At 42.5% G+C, this 17,677-nt stretch overlaps 3 protein-coding genes across 3 annotated transcripts; 2 read left to right on the forward strand and 1 right to left on the reverse strand.

Annotated features, from left to right (window-relative positions):
- Positions 1–1,386: 1,386 nt before the first annotated feature.
- On the forward strand, positions 1,387–3,535 carry SERLADRAFT_443764 (uncharacterized protein; the record flags this gene model as incomplete). The annotated part of the gene is made up of 2 exons (XM_007324384.1): positions 1,387–1,424; positions 2,593–3,535. 2 exons carry the CDS (start codon positions 1,387–1,389, stop codon positions 3,533–3,535), a joined length of 981 nt encoding a protein of 326 aa, XP_007324446.1.
- A 651-nt stretch (positions 3,536–4,186) lies between these two features.
- On the reverse strand, positions 4,187–8,636 carry SERLADRAFT_418736 (uncharacterized protein; the record flags this gene model as incomplete). Its single annotated transcript, XM_007324385.1, has 23 exons — positions 4,187–4,280; positions 4,339–4,409; positions 4,482–4,495; positions 4,528–4,558; positions 4,610–4,804; positions 4,855–4,906; positions 5,026–5,087; positions 5,136–5,240; positions 5,286–5,403; positions 5,426–5,624; positions 5,668–5,726; positions 5,790–5,821; positions 6,301–6,361; positions 6,639–6,712; positions 6,905–6,926; positions 7,015–7,116; positions 7,417–7,603; positions 7,656–7,739; positions 7,929–7,945; positions 8,007–8,026; positions 8,096–8,340; positions 8,401–8,533; positions 8,589–8,636. The coding sequence occupies 23 exons, from the start codon at positions 8,634–8,636 to the stop codon at positions 4,187–4,189; spliced, it is 2,025 nt and encodes a 674-aa protein (XP_007324447.1).
- A 4,902-nt stretch (positions 8,637–13,538) lies between these two features.
- On the forward strand, positions 13,539–15,256 carry SERLADRAFT_412030 (uncharacterized protein; the record flags this gene model as incomplete). The annotated part of the gene is made up of 8 exons (XM_007324386.1): positions 13,539–13,639; positions 13,882–13,914; positions 13,974–14,041; positions 14,214–14,233; positions 14,304–14,329; positions 14,534–14,630; positions 14,682–14,842; positions 14,887–15,256. 8 exons carry the CDS (start codon positions 13,539–13,541, stop codon positions 15,254–15,256), a joined length of 876 nt encoding a protein of 291 aa, XP_007324448.1.
- Between the last annotated feature and the right edge of the window lie 2,421 nt (positions 15,257–17,677).

Genomic DNA, 17,677 nt, shown 5'->3' on the forward strand with positions numbered 1-17,677 from the left:
TGACAAGTATAGAAAAGCACTATTTTGCGTAATCGTAGCACAAGGTAGGTTTGAGAACAACAAGGATGACAAGGTGACAAGGTGACAAGGTTCCCAGTGATAGCAGGCTCCTGACACACAAACTGTAGTGCTCAGAAGGACTCTAATCAAAAGGGATAACAATGACTTCAAAAGTGGGAAGTGACGATGACAGCAATTCACAGTGGTAGCAGTGGGAACTGTTGTGACCACACTGGATCACAAGTAGAAGAGTAGTGAACTTGAGATTAGAGAAGAAGTCTGGATTGGAGTTCTTTGTTATTTTTTTACAAGGTAAAATACAGGGGTTTATATAGTAAAAAGAAAGGTAGGCTATGCACAGTATAGCTGCGCAAAAAGAATGAGAAAGAACATGAAGGAAGGAATTTATGCTTACAAATCCTGCGTAGGTAGTACAGGATAAGAGTGTCAAAAAAAGGAAAAGAAAGGGATAGAACAATGAATGCTGTGAATAATGTCACAGGTTTGTACAGCCATAAAGTAAAGTCCAATAGCAAAAAGAGAGCAGGAAAATCATGATGTCATGGGAAGAAGATGCAGTAAAAAAAGGGCAAGGAAAAACACTATCAGTATCAACGCAGTTCCTTTATTTTCAGTCAGGCATTCTAAAAAAATATGTGTCCATAAAAATGATTCAAAAATCAAAAATAATTGCACTGTAAATGAATGTTCTGCTGAAGAAAAAGAAACTGGAGCCACCGGTCCACCACCTAGTCCAAATCCAACAGTTCCATGGCCTTACCAATGGACTGGTTGTGTTGGACCACCTGATCAAACGAGGGAGGGAGAGGAGTAGTTCCAATTTGGAACAAGTGAGTCCCAGGCAGCGTGTGGTAGGTGTAGCTGTAGCGAAGATGATGGACAAAAGATAAGTGTACCCAAGTGAATGGGACAGCAATGAACATGGGCGACGCAAGGGGATGAACCTTCTCCAGCTCATAAACTACCCACCCACACTCCAACCAGGCAAGACAAGCAACTGATGTTTTGATAGTATATGATGGCAGATTGACGTCATGAAGATGGACCTGTTACCCTATTTGGACTGGCCGCCGGGGTTTTGCTGATATCAGCAGTGGCATGTGGTAGTCAACAGATTGGCGACAGAAGTAGATAGGAAGTGGTGACATCAGAAATAGTGGGGGTGCAAAAAAGATGAGGAGGAGGAGGGTGGAGGTGATGAAGAGGTCGATTAGAATGGGGATCCAGAAACAACTGTCAGGTGAGAATAAAAAGGAGAGGAAGGGGCCCATGGTGGGGCTAGGCAAAGGAAGGGGAGTAAGGGAAACAATGAAAGCAAGGGCGCAATGCAATGTGTAGCCAGTGGCGACGCAAAAATTTGCCGAAATGCCGAAACACGGAAAGTACCGGATGGAAAAGCAAAGGTGAGCGTGACTGGATTGCCTAATAGAGGTGGTGCTGATCAGCCACAAGTTCTAAAAAGGCAATATTAATTACTATTCCATGTGGCACTGTGCCTGTGTGGCGCAAAAGCGAGTCTTTTCGAATATTCGCTTCGTTATTGACACCTGTTCATGCTACCAATCAATTTTGGTGCATGACACCAGGCAATCCAGGCCTCTGTATCCTTGGAGTCTGTGGTGGAATTAATGTTTCCAAATGCAAGCTTGCTTGATGGCAAACCTTGTTGGACTTTTTTGAACTTCTTGCAAAGCACCAGATTTAGGAACTTAGTTATGAATATGGGTGAGTTATTGAAGCCTGGGACCTACCCATTTGTTTAAGCCTCTTCCAATTGGAATCACTCATGTGATTGTCCAATATTTTCTGCCTATGTGACTTGCTTATAGCCCGGGTACTTTGAGAGACTTCATGGAGGGGAGCCCAAAGTGTTTCTAATACCTAACCATCAACCTGCCTGGCCCCAGGGATGAAGTTAGGGATGTATCTTGGGAAGCAGATGTCTTGATGTCCAAGCACATGAAATGATCCAATGCCCTTGTACATGGATACACCACTGGGGACCTGAAGATAAGGACTTTTAAGGACCCTCTTCAAGATGTTTCTACCATATTGACACATTATATTGTAGAGGACTATGACTGAGTTAATCCCAGCCAATGAGGACAAGGCCTGAGACAGGGAATACTCCATGTGTATTTGGCTATAAAGAGTGAGAAATTGCCACAATCACAGATTTGTGGGCAACTCACCGTTCACCTTTCTGAAAATCCACTATGGCACCTGGGCAAAATTGTTACGATAACACAATTTTCGGACCTTTAAATTTCATTCACCTCTTTAACTTTCTTCTATAGTTTTCACACACTGTGCCATGCAGCACTTTGCTTTGTTCAAACTCCCCTTTTCTCACGCTGTGCTGCTTTTCTTTATTTATAGCTACAAGTCTCTCACACAGTGGAGCTGGTAACACGGGCTGTGCCCCATGACATCATCAGCCACTGCTTCCATCAACTGTATAGTACACATGTACAAATAACCTGTAGTAATATAAATACCCAATAGATCCAGGAGACTCCTCAGCGAGTCCTCCTGTTGTTTACCCACAACTAACTCAGTCCTATCCTAAAGGGTAACCACTCCCCTCACTACCTTTTCAGCTTTGTCTGAGTTGTGCGCCTTTGAAGGAGACAGAGCGCAATTTGCAGAATGGTGGATCAAACTCCAGATTTGGGTCAAGGCAAACTGGGATGCATTTGCCGATGACTTTGAGGTAGCAACTGCGGTGCTATCTCGACTAAAGGGACCTGTGGCGGGTCAATATGCGCAAGTAAGACTTCAGGAGTGCTACATTGCAGGTGTGTGGCCTACCTGGGACAATCTCAAGGTTGAGATTAAAAAATATTTCAAACCACAGGCTGAGCATGATTGGGCTTGCCAACAAATCTGTTCCTTCAAACAAGGAAACATGAGAATGGATGATTACGTTACCCGGTTCCTAGCCCTCTCCACCCAAGGAGGGCTTGTCAATGAACATACAGTAGAACTGCTGGAGTGCAATGTGAACCCACACATTGCAGACCAGATCTACTTGCAGGATACAAGAAGCAAGAACCTAGCCCTGGCAGCTGAGGAAGTACAACAAGTTAGTAGAGCCATAAAGCTCTACACTATGCACCAAGGTGGCGGGTCCACCAACAAAAATAATTATTCCCAGAGGAGCCCTAGGTTATCAAACCAAAATAAAAATCACTCTCACGGGTTCCACCCATTTGGATTGCAACCAGGATGGGAAGCCCTAATGGATATCAGCGCGGTCCAGGGCAGACAGATGCACAGATTCACCTGCTATAACTGTGGGCAGGAGGGGCACATGGCCCAACAGTGTCCAAATAGAGCACAGGCCACTCAACAAAAACATAACCAAGGGCGCCAGGCATGCCAATTAGAAGCTGAAACACTGGACAATTGGCTCAATACTCTGGCCAGTTGTTTGTATGATGAAATCTGGGCCTTCTTTTACAACCAGCAGCTCGCTGAGATGAAGGCTCAGGGAAAAGAGTTTGGAGCTTAGGTCACTTAGGTGCCTTCGCTCCTATGAACAATGAAGTAAACCACAACAAGGTGGCCCTTGCTCCAAGGTGTTGCATGAGCAATAAAGGAAAGATGGGGGTGGCTCCCCAATTTGTAAATAGATTTTCAAATTTGTTGTCAGAAGTATGTACTTGTATGAAGCATTGCAAATGCAATATTTATGATACTACCGCTGCACCAATATCTCCCTTGGAGCGTGGCCACGGCAAGACAAACACTAGGGTGCTTGATTCTGCATCAGGAAAAACCTAGTTTCCTTTTATAGCTATCATAGCTGTCATAGCGCTATATAGGGAAAATAGTAGCTATAGTACGCCTAGACAAGTCCCTATTATATAGCTCTATATAGCAGGGCTATTTTGAGATATTTGCTATACCAGCTAGAGTATCACTTCTGTGATATATACAATCCATGTCTACTATGGCTGCTCTCATAGAATATAATAGATATAACAACCATCAATGGTTATTTCAGAATGGTCATATTATATATGTTCCACAAGCTTATCATAGTTTTCAAATTCTCTCAGTTTTGTTCACTATTATTATAGCATCTTAGCCAGAGATCATATGCAGAGAATCTATTATAGTATATTCCTGATACCATATAATGACATGCATGTATCGACAATTATAAGGATGCTGAATCTTCAAGCGCTGCAAAATCAACCTTATCCTCCCAGTTGTCCTCTTTTGCATTTAAGTACTGTAAATCACACTGTTGACTGTGTGTAATATAATGCTTATGAGTGTTGTTCTAAAATAATTTGGTAGGCTACTCACAGAATATTGTTGTAAGTGTTTTTACGAAACTGCAAAAACCACCTAGGAGCTTTCCTTTGTGCTCTTCTAACCTGGACAGATAATATAAATATCTGATAAACACTTCTGAGTAAAGGTTGACATAGAGTGGATATTGAATTTACCTGGGCCTGTAGACCTGTTCAGAGAAATTCAAGGTGGTGTGAACACCTTTTGCAAGTTCATGAAGACAGTATTCGACCTGTGAAATATAGAGTGAGGAAAATTCATGTATATTACATTACAAACTCACAGCTGTAATAGCCAAGGCAATTAATGGCAAAGGTGAGTCTTTGAAATCACTTAGATAGAGGACGCCCTCCCCCTTCTTATGGAACCACTGAACCTGAGCTAGTAGCTTGATGATGCAATGTCCAAAAGGTTTTTGCTTATCATATGAATAAGTCTGAAATACATAGTCATAAAGCTGAGCTGCAGCTCTCCACACCTGTTTAAAATTTCAATATTAGTAATATTGGAAGCATTGTTCTCACTCACATAATCAATGATTCTACTTTTTTTCTGCTTGTTCCTTGCATTCTCCAAAAATCTACTACAGTAGTCTTGAATAGTGAAGAAGAACTTGCAACTTTGATGATTGCATTCCAAACAAGTTCATCTCGTTCATCAGTACCTGGGAAGCCTTTCACAGTAGAAAGAATAACACACATTTGAGAATGTCCTGCTTTAGCCAGCCTGGAGCTGGTAGGGCTAAAGCTAGTGATAACGGCCTGTGTAGAATATAAGCCTTATAATCTTTAAACATATTGCACACTTACCTTGGAATCTCTGGAAGGTGTTAATGAAGGAGAACTACTGCTATTCCTTTTACGCTTATTGTTAACCAACCGGACACTTTCAGCTGGTGATGCAGTAATCTGTATCTGTATATGTGGATCAGTGAACTAGAAAAAAAAGGTAAAACTCACATCAGTATACAATGATGACACCATTTGTTCGTAGCAAGGATTGTCCAACTCCTGGGTCAATGAAGGTGAGGGAGTAACTTGCTGTGAGCTTTCTTCTGATGATGCTGCATTAGTAAAGCTTATAGCTAAGGTTGAGTTACTTGCCTGTCAAGTGTCTAAAGGTGTGCATCAGAGCATCTTCATCCTCATCTTCTAGTTCCTCTTCCATGCTATTCCTGGCCCTCTTATGAAGAGGTTCATCTTCACTATCAACGTCAGGCCTATCCAAGTCTCCTTTTTCCTCATTATCCTCAGCCTCCACCATGTGAGCTGCTTTCTGACAAATATCTGGGAAGTGTACTATATAATGGACATGATACATAACACATATTAAATGACTCACCTGATAGCCTGTCAGCATTTGCATCCTTTCCAGATGCTTGCAACTTCTTCATCAGTTGGCTGTATAAGATTTCTTCATCTTGTGTAAGCCCATCAGAAGAGTTTGAAGCTTCTTGGACTTACTTCCCTGAGTTTTGTTCTGTCCAGATCTTGTCCTAGCAGCCATCACCAAAATAGTAGACAGAGACAGAGGTAAAAGATATAGAAAATAAGGAATTAGCAAACAGTGGAACATTTCATCCCTCACACCTTTCAACTTTCTTCTCAAAAGTGATACAACAAACAAATATACAAAATGCAGTACAAAGTCCATGGTTATCAATGTAAAGAAGAATGACCAGCCCATCTATTTTGCCCATTCCTCCAATTATCCATCTCCTTGTCAGTTTGCAAGACAATTGAGCCCCTCTGCCCTCTGAAGTACAAGTTAAAATGAGTTATATCACATGAGCGAAAGAGCACAATATCCCCCTCTCTCATCTGCAACACCAGGCCAGGCTCAACAAGGCAAAGCTCTCCCCCAGTGGTGTGACTAGACAAAAGAGTTTGTCCTTGGCATCCCTGTGAGCCTTGGTTGAAACATTGATATTGACCACAAGACCTAAGAATGGGCAGACAGCAGAGGTGTTGTTACCAGGGAGTAACTCAGCATGTTGTCTGAGTACCAAATATTCAGCAGGTAGATAAGTAGCAAGCTACATCAATGGTATCAGGAGATTATCCTGTAAATTAATCAGAAACAATGTCACTCACCATTTCATTTATCCATTCAAAGAGATCAGCAAATACTGTTTAAGTCTCTGGTAAATATCAGCATGGTCTTGAATCTCCTTGGACGTATAGGGGATAAGCTGTAAATAATTTGTTCTGGAGGCATACTTTCTCCTCATTATCAAAGGGGGAATGTCATTGGGTGCGTCATTTCCCTTCATTGATTCAGCATAGTTTGTAAATGGAAAAAAAAAAACTCACTTTTGTACAATGGCAGTTGTATCAAGAGAAATGTAGAGCTTCAAATGTGAAGCCTTCACCTTCAACAGCTGAGTCTATATGATGTAGAGACGTGGTGGAGCCTAGGCAGGACTGGAAGTTAGGCAGGAGGGTGGTGCAAATTGATTCTGGCATAGAGCTGTTTAAAAATAACATGAGCAAATCATTGCTGTTTTTCAACAGAAGAGGGATGGAGGGAACTATTGAGGATGGTATATACAAGTATGCTGAGGGGTCTGTACAAACACCCCCATCATAATGTTTTTGTATCTAAAAACAAGTATTTAGCATTGATATTGCGTACACTACATACATGATAATGACATACCTTGGCTGTCAGGTCCTCCACGTCTGTGACCTTGATGGCTCAACTTGCCCTTTCTCTTTCTGATTTGGTCCACTCATAGTTATCGCCAGGATCCTGCGGTGCAGAGTATTGGCAATTGCCTTCAGCCATATTCTGGAATGTTGTGCTAACCACATACATTTCAATGAGGACAACTGGTGGTAATGATGGTGATGGTGGTTAAGAACAAGGCAGGATGTTGTCAAGATTGGATAAGGGAGTCAGGAAATGTACTGAAGATGTTGTACCTACACCTAAGATAGCCTGACCATGACAATGTATGGGTACATGAGCTATGTCTATAGTGTGCATACAGACTCCTCAACAATCTAGACGACAATCCAAGAGTTGGAAAGTACTCTAAAAAACCAAAAAAAAATCAGAAACTGTTAGAATCAAATGATTGTAACGTACTTGAATCGGATAGCCTTAAAAAATTGATCAGAAGCCTCAAAATTTGTGTAATCAATATTGGCAGGAAGGCCATAATAACTGAGCACGCCAGGTGCAAACATGCAGTTCATGTTCAGTGGCAGGTTTTGGCATAAGCTATAAATAGTTGGGATGATTCTACTCATCACCAGCTGTCCACTAACAGTAGCTGCATAACATTGTTTAGTTAGCATACACACAGTAAGAAGTAGTACACTTACATTCAACTGGCCACCTAAAGACATTGGCTATCTCCCATGGTGTCATTCCATCCATTTCACCAAGTTGAACCCGTAAGCTTATGCCTGCAACCAAAATAAGGGCATAAATAGATCCTACATAGATCTGTAAGTATGGTTTAATGCAGACAAAGGTAATCTTACCACCGGCTGCTATGGCTGCAAACTTGCAGCCCATAGCATGCTATTGCTCAAACTGTTTCTTAGATGAATTAGGCTGAGGGAGATCCCTCCAAAGGTTTGCCAGGGAGATACCTTGCTGAGAGCAAAGACTAGCATACAAGCATAAACATTAGAAAGAAATGATAATTATCTGTAACAATTTTCACTTACCTTTGGGACTTGGCAACAAGCTGAATGTAGCTGATCATCAGCAAAAAGTTGACATCTATATCTTTACTGGTCATGCACCAACAGCGCACCACAACAGAAGCCAAAGACTCATCCAGGTAGTCATTGGTGGACATAACAGAGGTCAACAGGGAGTTGACAGAGTGCGCCCACTCTCCTGAGTTGAACATTGAGGAGTCTTCATGTGCAGCCGCAAGCCGTGCTATAAAAGCATCGACAGCTGAGTTGATCCTAATAGCAGGGTCAATAACTGCTTGCCACAGAGATTGCTGGACAGCAATTCCACCCCTTGGACAAGGCCATTGACGTGCAGGAGCTGGAGCAGGGGCAGGAGCAGGTTGTTGACATGCAGGAGATGGAGATCGACAAGATTAACGTGCAAGAGTAGGAGTAGGAGCTGCAGCAGCATATGGGTGTTGACGTGGTTGGCGTCTTTGTGAGCGTATCACCGCCAGAGATTGTTGCAGAGATTGACTGGTCTGCAAGTTGGACTCGTCAACATGAGTTTGCTGTGGAGAAAAAATAGTCAGTAATATTGGCATTAGGAGGGGAGAGCCAACATACCTCTTCACCAAAGCAGGCTGGGGATGATGTTGTTAAATCTTGATGCATGGTGACAGAAGGTGGGCTGTCAGAGAGTGATGATAGAACCATTTAGGATGGAGCCACTTTGTCTAGCAGTGCAGAGAGGTCAGCAGGAGTGAGTGTGCTTAGGATACCCACCAGTTGGGCGTGAAAATGCATCAGCTCTGTTGGCAGTGGTTGCTGACCCAGTATCCAAGCAAGGATCTTGACCTATAGTGTTGGAATAGTAAATCTATACATTTTCAGTATACTACAAAGACTGTGGGAAAATGTATGGCAGCCTGACCTTGGTTACACAACAACATGATAAGGTGTTGCAATGCTAATAACGTGAAATCAGCAATCTGCTGGACCATGCGAGAATGGACGGTCAGACTGTCTATTCTCACACGGTCCAGTATTGTACCAGCAAAGGTGAGATTGGATGAGCTGTGCAAAAATGGACGGTCAGACTGTCTATTCTCGCACAGTCCAGTATTGTTGTTCCAGCAAAGATAAGATTAGATCACCCAATGAGCCGTGAGAGAATAGACAGTCTGACCGTCCATTCTCGCACGGCTCATTGGGTATTCATTATTGCAATCATATGTTTGAACGTTTCCACATAGACATGGCTAAGGATGCATGGAGAGCATCAAATCATAGGAATGAGCGTCCACAAATGACCACCTGGCTATCAAGGCAAGAAAAAACTGTGTGGTTTGAATGCTGTTAATTGTCTTTACAAAATAGACCAGTTCTATGTCAGCAAGATATTCTCCAGAATCCATCTGGCTTAGGTATTAACATAGCAAAAGTATCTCCTCTTCCACAACAACCCATTCAATCAATTCAACAAAACCACCAATGTCATGGCTTCATACGTGATATCAAGGAGTTTCTGAATTGCCTAATGCACGGTCAGCCAGGTTATATGTCCAGAAATCAAGTCAATATTGCAAATCTCCCATTTGATTCACTTGACATATTCACTAGTTTCAAACTCACTCCAATTCACCTTGGAGATGATGCTAGTGCAAGTGTAAAGTATGAAGTCATCAAAGCAAAACCTAGGTCCAAAGGAATTGCTCCACAGTTTGATAATGTTGTTGTATTAGACTCATTAGAAGCAGAGTCAACAGGTGTTGCTGGTAATATTTTCCTCTAATTTCATGATCAGTTTCAAGTTGTGAATTAATATTTCATGACATATAGACATGTGTTGGAAGAGTTAAAGTAATATTCAAGCTCCCTGCCATTTTTCATGGTGGTTCTGTTTGTATACCAAAACATTGGCCCAAAATTCCATTGGCGTATATTGAATGGTACACCAAGTTGAAAGGTAGTGCAGATCCAGCACATATGATGTATGCAATTACAAAACCTGCACTTGGAGCTGATGGTACTCCACCAGCTTCTATAGTACCATTGAGCAGTATACGACAAGGCTGCCACTTGTTGCCTTTGTTTGGAAAAGATCAAGTGCCTGCTCGTGATCAATAATGAAACTGGAGTACAAAACATGATAGGGGTTTCACAAACTAGATTACATGGGTAAGAGGTTGGTCGTAGACTGGTATGTTGAGTTATGGCGCTGATGGAGGCTTGTCAGCAGCAGAATACGGCTGTAAAGTATAGTCACAGTAATAAACTTACATGTGTGATATGCTAGCGTGTGCTGCATGAGGAAATAGAACCTATTGTGATGTAGGTATATAGCCCATAAAGTGGGCGGTCAGATGTGGGATAACCTGTTGCTGATTTGACTCTATCTAAGAAGTTGTGCAATGATAACTGAATCAGCAATGATACAAACAAAATGATCATGGCCTACCTCAAAACCCTCAGATGCCCTATGAACCACAAACATGCAGTGTCAGGCAGCTGAGTGGAGGTCCAAATTGCTGTATGCTGATGAGTCAAGAGGGCCTTCACGAGTTCTGGAAATAAATCACCCAGTCTCTTTTCTTACAGTGATGTTTCAAATTCTTTTCCTCCATAGAAGCTATGCAAAACTCATTAGTTACATATATAATTTGAGGGTATGTATATTTAAATGGCCGACCATTCCAATTGAATGTCATTTGTGAAATGCAACTCGGATGGCATGTAATAATATCTGAAGTAACAAGTCAGTAACCTGTAAACACAGAATGTGGTGGAAAACGCACCAGAATTGCCAATTTAAGAGCTCTATGGATATCCAGTAAAGCAGAACTCAAATACTTGAGGTGCCAGTGAATATGTGAACCTGATACCGAAAGCCTCTAGCATAAAGCCACCATGCCCCCACAGCAAGTCAATAGAGTAAACAACAATTGCCTTATGTGGAATCCAAATTTGGTTCCATCCCACATGATTTTGATACCTTTTTAGTGTGTTTCTCCTGCTGAAGCTTTGCTATTGCAGTGTAGAATTCATATAATTGTAAAGTACATCTTCCTCCCAACCACATATTTCTAATGTCACAGAGATCCCCCAGGCTGATTCAGCATTAGAAGGTTTATTATTTACTAGTTTGCTGGCTAGGTACAGAGGTAGGTAACTCATTCAATTTTATTTCAAAAAATTTGACTTCAGCAAGTATTTGCTCAACTAAGTCAAATTCCTGCAAGATTATATCTTTCAAGTCTAGAAGTATTGGGATCTCCACATGATTGAGTCCATTCATGTAGAACTTCAAGTCTCTCAATATCTACCTCCCCTCTCGGATATGGACCTCACACTCTTCCACAAACAATTCTGTTGTCACTTTATTGCCTGCGTGTCTTAAAGTGTCTGCAAAGCATTGCTCCCATACAGCTTTGGAGCCCCAGCTTATTTGCCAAGTAGTGACTGCCATGTGCGAGAGTTAGAGTGATGGGACGAACAGACTAGGAGTACTATGTTCTAGAGGGGTGGGAACTGGCGTAGGTGATGCAGGTGAGTGCTGTAATAATGTAGTTATTTTTCTGTGCCTGCTGAACTCAGAAAAATCAATTGACCCAGAAACCCAGCTTCATAGGACCTGCTCATCTTTTGAATGCCCGCTTGCTAGATTGAGAGATAGTCAGAGAGCCTTCCTCGGTATTGTTAAGAGTTGATAGGGCAAAGTATGTATGCTGCAGCACACTGACATGCCTTTTCATTTTGACACTCATGCACCCTAATAAATTTCTTAGCGCCTCAAGTGGAATGCCCATAATGCACGTTCAAATACTCACCCTGGAGTTGACAACCACCTTTGTGTAGCTCTTTTTTGCTGAACGGGATTTCTGTGTTTGCCCATAGAAACATATGAATAGGTGAGTCAAACCCTCGTTTTGTATCAGAAAAATCAGATTATAATGACAGCTGGTATTGACAGATGACCCATGATATAATCTGAAACAACAATATCAAATATGATAGCAAATGATAGTGAACAATAGTGAATCATTTGCTATCATTCACTGTCACTCACTGTTTGCAGCAATACTATCACTGAGATGGTCTGAAAAAATAGAGTAAGTGATATCCAGGTCATTCAAACTGTATCTTAATTGATCTTGATTTTTTTGTTACAGTGACAGATTTTGCTAGAAAAGTCGTTGAAGAGAAGCAATGTCATGGTCAGCCACAATGCAAGACACAGAGTCATGCACATACTCTTGTTGGCCATTTATTTAATTTTACCAGCATATAACTTGTAAATATTAATGAGCACAATGCATCAATATTAAAAACCGGAACTTTATAATTTGAACACACAATTTCCAAGTTTCTGCTCAAAAAATATGTTGATTGTATGTTACTACTGATCTAGCATCACTCCTATCACTACAATACTACAACAAAACCTGATTGAACTCCTCCATTAGGTCATCCACATTAGCCTAATACCTAGCAGTTGGCAATGTGGATCCCGAGGTCTTAGATGATGGCTTAGTGGGGAGTAGGTTGGATATGGAAGGAGGCACTGTAGGGCCAGCAAGTAATGGATTAGTGGTTGTATATGCTGTAACACAGTGACAAGACAAAGCAGGACAGGATTCTGTTGGGTGGTTATTATGATGCTGTTATTTAGAAGGGGGCAAGCTTGGCATAGGAGGTAGTGTAGCATCAGAGGCAAAGGGATATGCAGATGGGGGTGCTGCATCAGGTGAGTGGGTGGAAGGAAAATCAGAATTGGCAGGGTAGATGGTATAAAGATTAAGAATAGCTGGTGGAAGGGAGTGGGAGACTTCAATCTGGCCAGATACATGGGAGCAGTTCAAGTTCATTGGAAGTGGTGATGGGGGTAGGCCATTAGCTAGTATAGCGCTATGGCTGCACCAACTCTGCACACTGCTGGAGTGCTTCCAAGAACCCTTGGATGGCGCCAATCTCTCCAGAATATCTCTGTACTCCTATTCACCTGCCTGTAATGAAGCTGAGTGAGGCTTGATTGGTTAAGAGAAATTCAATGTCATTAACGTGACATACAAAGAGGAGATCACTTACATTGTGAGTGTTGAGGCCAAGAAGAAGACACCAATGGTGTTTCGGGGGCAAAAACTATGGCGATCCAACAGAGAGCTTATGCTTTGTATACTTGCAAACTTGAGCATAACAGTGCTTGTTATCAGTGATGAAATGAAAGATGAGAGGCTGATCTAACCACTTACTGATTTACCACTCTTCAAAGCCTCAAAACCACACCAACCTGTTAAGTAAAAAGGTTTATCAGATCATCTCCTCCTGCAATAAGTATGGCCACAGAACCAAATCAAGCTGAGAATCATTGGGCCCAAAGGCTCTTGCCAAAAGATCTGCCAAGCTCCCTAAGAGACACCAGGCATGACTGGAAGGTAAGTGTTGGAAGCCGCGTCCTAATTTCATGACTGCTGATATTACATAGCCATAACACCTAGTAAAAGATGTGCTCTTGAAGTGTTATAAGAAGTACCTGAAAACCGGGGCCACCATGATGATTGGGACACATTCAATAACATGGACATGGACAATGTGTTGGATGGTTCTGTACCTGTAGAGATAAGCCATGCAGGAGGTGAATTCAAGGCCTTGACAAATGAGATTGCTGCAAATCTATGGTAAGCATTAAACTCCTATTGAACAAATAACAAGTTCTAGTTTACCACATGTAGCCGACAACATGGTTCAAAACCAAGGCATGTTGATTATTGTACACTCCGGGATAGGATTCTTTGTTGTGAGCAAGCATTCACGCACTAAATGCCAGCCCTGGTCAATGCATATATGGGATGGAGTTGGAAGCATGACCAGAGTAGCTTGCTAGATGCATCAAATAAAATGGGGGCTCCTGTTAATACAGGATCAATCAAAGTGAAGGTGGTGGATGTCTACAGTAAGTGCTGTGCCTGTAATCACAATGTAACTACTGCAGTATCACTTGTCCTATTACAGATTTTTGATAGATGCTCACAACACACTTTTTACCGTCATCCCCACTGACATATTAATCATCCGCACTGGTGAGGCAGGGTGTAATGCCTTGTTCACCTGTGTTGCCTAGTGTTGGCATATCTACTACGACCCTCAAGCTATATTGCATTCTTCACCTCTATAATCCCCATATATTCATCCAGGTGTTTGCTAAGGGTTTATGTCACCTTCATGGCATAAGTCCATTTTTGTTCATCCTAGGTATTAATGGAACACTTAATGTATATTCTGGTTATCTTTCAACATTACTTGGCTAAACAGTTATCAATTGCACATGATGTTTATTTACAGATTTGTGGCGAGGTCTCTATTATAGTGTAGACTACCTTGCAGTGTTTTACCCCAGACTGACAGTTCCAACATGCGTGCCCCACATGCACATACATTCTTCAAGATGAGTAGACACTTTGGTTTAAAATGCTCTACATAATGGATGGGAATGATTTGTTAAAGCGGATAATCAGGTGCAGGCCGTCTGAATATGATGACTCACCTGGCCCATTATACAAATGTCCTTCCAGCCTCCAAATTGATGCGGATTGCTATCTATCTTGCAAATACATTGACAAATGGGCAGCAGGGAACATTGAGGAGTTATTCAAGGGGTCAGGTAGTGTTGTGAGTGTACTTTTTGTTTCTAGGAATAACATTGGCTTACCACACATCCAGGCTGAGTCAGAAGATAATCCCTGCGCAGGAAGATGGAATAACATGAAGGAGGATTTCACCAAAATGATGTGGGGAATATTTGAAGGGTCAAGAATTGTCCTAGCACTTTGTCGCCATGGTTTTTTGTTGGTGATTGTGGATATGGTGCAGAGCAGTGAACTGTGAGTGTTGATATATTTAACACTATTTCTATTGATTTGTGCAGCACCAAATATCCTCTGGCAGTTATTGAGAAAATGCTGGACGTCTTCAGTAGCAATCTTGGGGGTGGATTTGACATTGGGTGTAAGTTTAAGACAATGCTTAACAAGAGCCCTTTGGGTGCGGGCGCTCGTGCTCTCAACTATGCTCTCAACCACACCTGCCTGGTAGGGGCATTCCATGGGCATGCACATCACTGCTTGTGCCAACTATCCCATATTGCAACGTACACCAATGATCTGGGACTCGAAGACCTTAAGGGGTATGAGCACACATTCTCAAAGTCTAATGAGCTCTCCGGTTCCCTATGTTATTCAAGCACACTCCACCGCAAACAGGCCATTTCAACATATTTTGAACACAAAGACACCTAAGAGGCCGGCTCCGTATGTTTGTTTTGTAGACAAGGCCCAAGACACTCCTATTACTTTGAGTATTCTATCCAAGTGTTGTTCAGATGGGATAGCCAGATTAGGGGGGTGGGTAATACACTCATTCAGGGGTTAAACTGGCGGGAGTCCACATTCTGAGCCTATCTCTGGCTAGGCAATGTGGTCTCAGAATGGAAGTGCTCGGGGTAAGGTCTATTCTATATTTTTGAGGAGTGGTTACCACACTGCTTGTCTGTGTTGCTAGAGCAATGTCAAAACACTGTTTGGTGCTGCCCACTGGTTCCAGGGAGAGAGGTGATGTACCCATAGTCCCTCTGACAATTGGCTTCCAGCTGGTGTCTGGCTTCTTGCCACTGCTTTGCTTGATTAACAACTTTTGCTGCAGCAGGAGAGTAGTTGCTGTTAGAGAATGCTCTAACTTCGGCGGCTGAAAGGGGGTTGCAGGAATCAATAGTGTAACCATTGAGCTGGGGAGGGATGGATACGGGAGAAAGTAGTAATTGTTTGGTGTTGTTGATGCCTCTGCACAGTTAGTCTGTGGGGTTGTTTGCACTAGTAACATAGACAGCTCTGACTTGAAAATGTTGGGGATGAGATTGTAAGAACTTGTGTATGTGTTTGAAGGCTGTGTTGACAGCTTCATTATGGTATAATTTCTGAGTTGTCACCGTGGAGTGTGAGGTGGTAGTGAGTGCAAGGGATAGTGGCGAGTGAGTATATGAGGAGTTTAAAACCAATGGCTTCAGCCCAGCCAATGTCTCTACTACCATTGTGCATTTTCCAGCTGGGGATTAACCTCCAGGCTCTCCACTTATTCCCTATGGATATGCCAATGCTGATTTTAGAACTTGCGTCCAAGTAGATCTGTAAATTGGTGAATTCAGTAGGGGGGAAGTTGGGGCGCAATACTTGTCCGGTTTGAAGCATGAGAGACCATGAGTCTAAATCCTGTGCTATTCCTTTTTTGGGATGGTGGGGCAAAAGCGGCTTCTTGTGACACGTTCCCAACATGCATTTTAAGCCTGTTAAGAATGCTCGTCCCATGATGAGGGCAGAACATGTGTGTAAAAGCTTGTTGTATAGCTCGCATACGTCTTGAAGGAGGTACATGGGCCTTTTTCTCCAAGCATGCATGGCCAATAGGTATTTTTGTACTTTGTTGGGGCTGAGAGATACTTGGTGATGCTGGAGGTCCCAGAGGAAACTGATGTAGGTGGTTGTGGAATCAAATGGTTGATCTTTGGATGTTTCCCATGGGATGTTTAAAACATCTGATATCTTATCAATATCTTGTAATGTGTATAAAAATAAGGCATCATGATCTGATTGTGGGTTAGATATAGATAGGTCTTTGATGGGCCAGGTGCAATCCTCACTGGCTTCTTTGATAGAACTGTCATAAAAAACCTGGCCCCCATACCAAATGCAGCTGCCTGAACGCTGTAAGCCTGCAATGATAACATTCTGATGGAACATAGCATGGATTTAGTTATAATTATGCAACTGGCTGTGTTTGTTTTCCTCTGTGCTTGACAACAGTGCTGGGCACCATGTGTGGTGGATCCACATCCGGAGCAAAAGTGTCTGCTATCATGGTTGCTAACTCCACAATTTTCTTCTTGTTGCCAGGCGGCGCAGATTTGTTTCCCATCTCATGTTGTCATGCACCAAAGTCGATTGGTAGCATGGACAGGTGTCAAGAATGAAGCGAATATTCAAAAAGACTCGCCTTTGCGCCACACAGGCACAGTGTCATGTGGAATAGTAATTAATATTGCTTTTTCCGAATCTGTGGCTGATTAGCATCACCTCGAATAGGTAATTCAGTCACACTCACCTTTGCTTTCCATTTGGTACTTTCGGCATTTCGGCATTTCGGCAAATTTTTGCGTCGCCACTGGCTACACATTGCATTGCGCCCTCGCTTTTTGTCGTTTCCTTCACTTCCCTTCCTTTGCCTAGCCCCACCATGGGTCCCTTACTCTTGTTTTTATTCTCACCTGATGGTCGTTTCTGGATCCCCATTTTAGTTCACCTCCTTGTCACCTCCACCCTCCTTCTCCTCATCTTCTTTGCAATCTGTTGACTACCATGTGCCACTGCTGATATCAGCAAAGCCCCAGCGGCCAGTCCAAATAGGGTAACAGGTCCATCTTCATGACGTCAATCTGCTATTGTATACTATCAAAGCATCAGTCGCTTGTCTTGCCTGGTTGGAGCGTGGGTGGGTAGTTTATGAGCTGGAGAAGGTTCATCCCCTTGCGTCGCCCATGTTCATCGCTGTCCCATTCACTTGGGTACACTTATCCTTTGTCCATCGTCTTCGCTACAGCTACACCTACCACACGCTGCCTGGGACTCACTTGTTCCAAATTGGAACTACTCCTCTCCCTCCCTCGTTGA

This window comes from Serpula lacrymans, assembly GCF_000218685.1.
Source record: "Serpula lacrymans var. lacrymans S7.9 unplaced genomic scaffold SERLAscaffold_19, whole genome shotgun sequence".
NCBI classification, from domain to species: Eukaryota; Fungi; Basidiomycota; class Agaricomycetes; order Boletales; family Serpulaceae; genus Serpula; species Serpula lacrymans.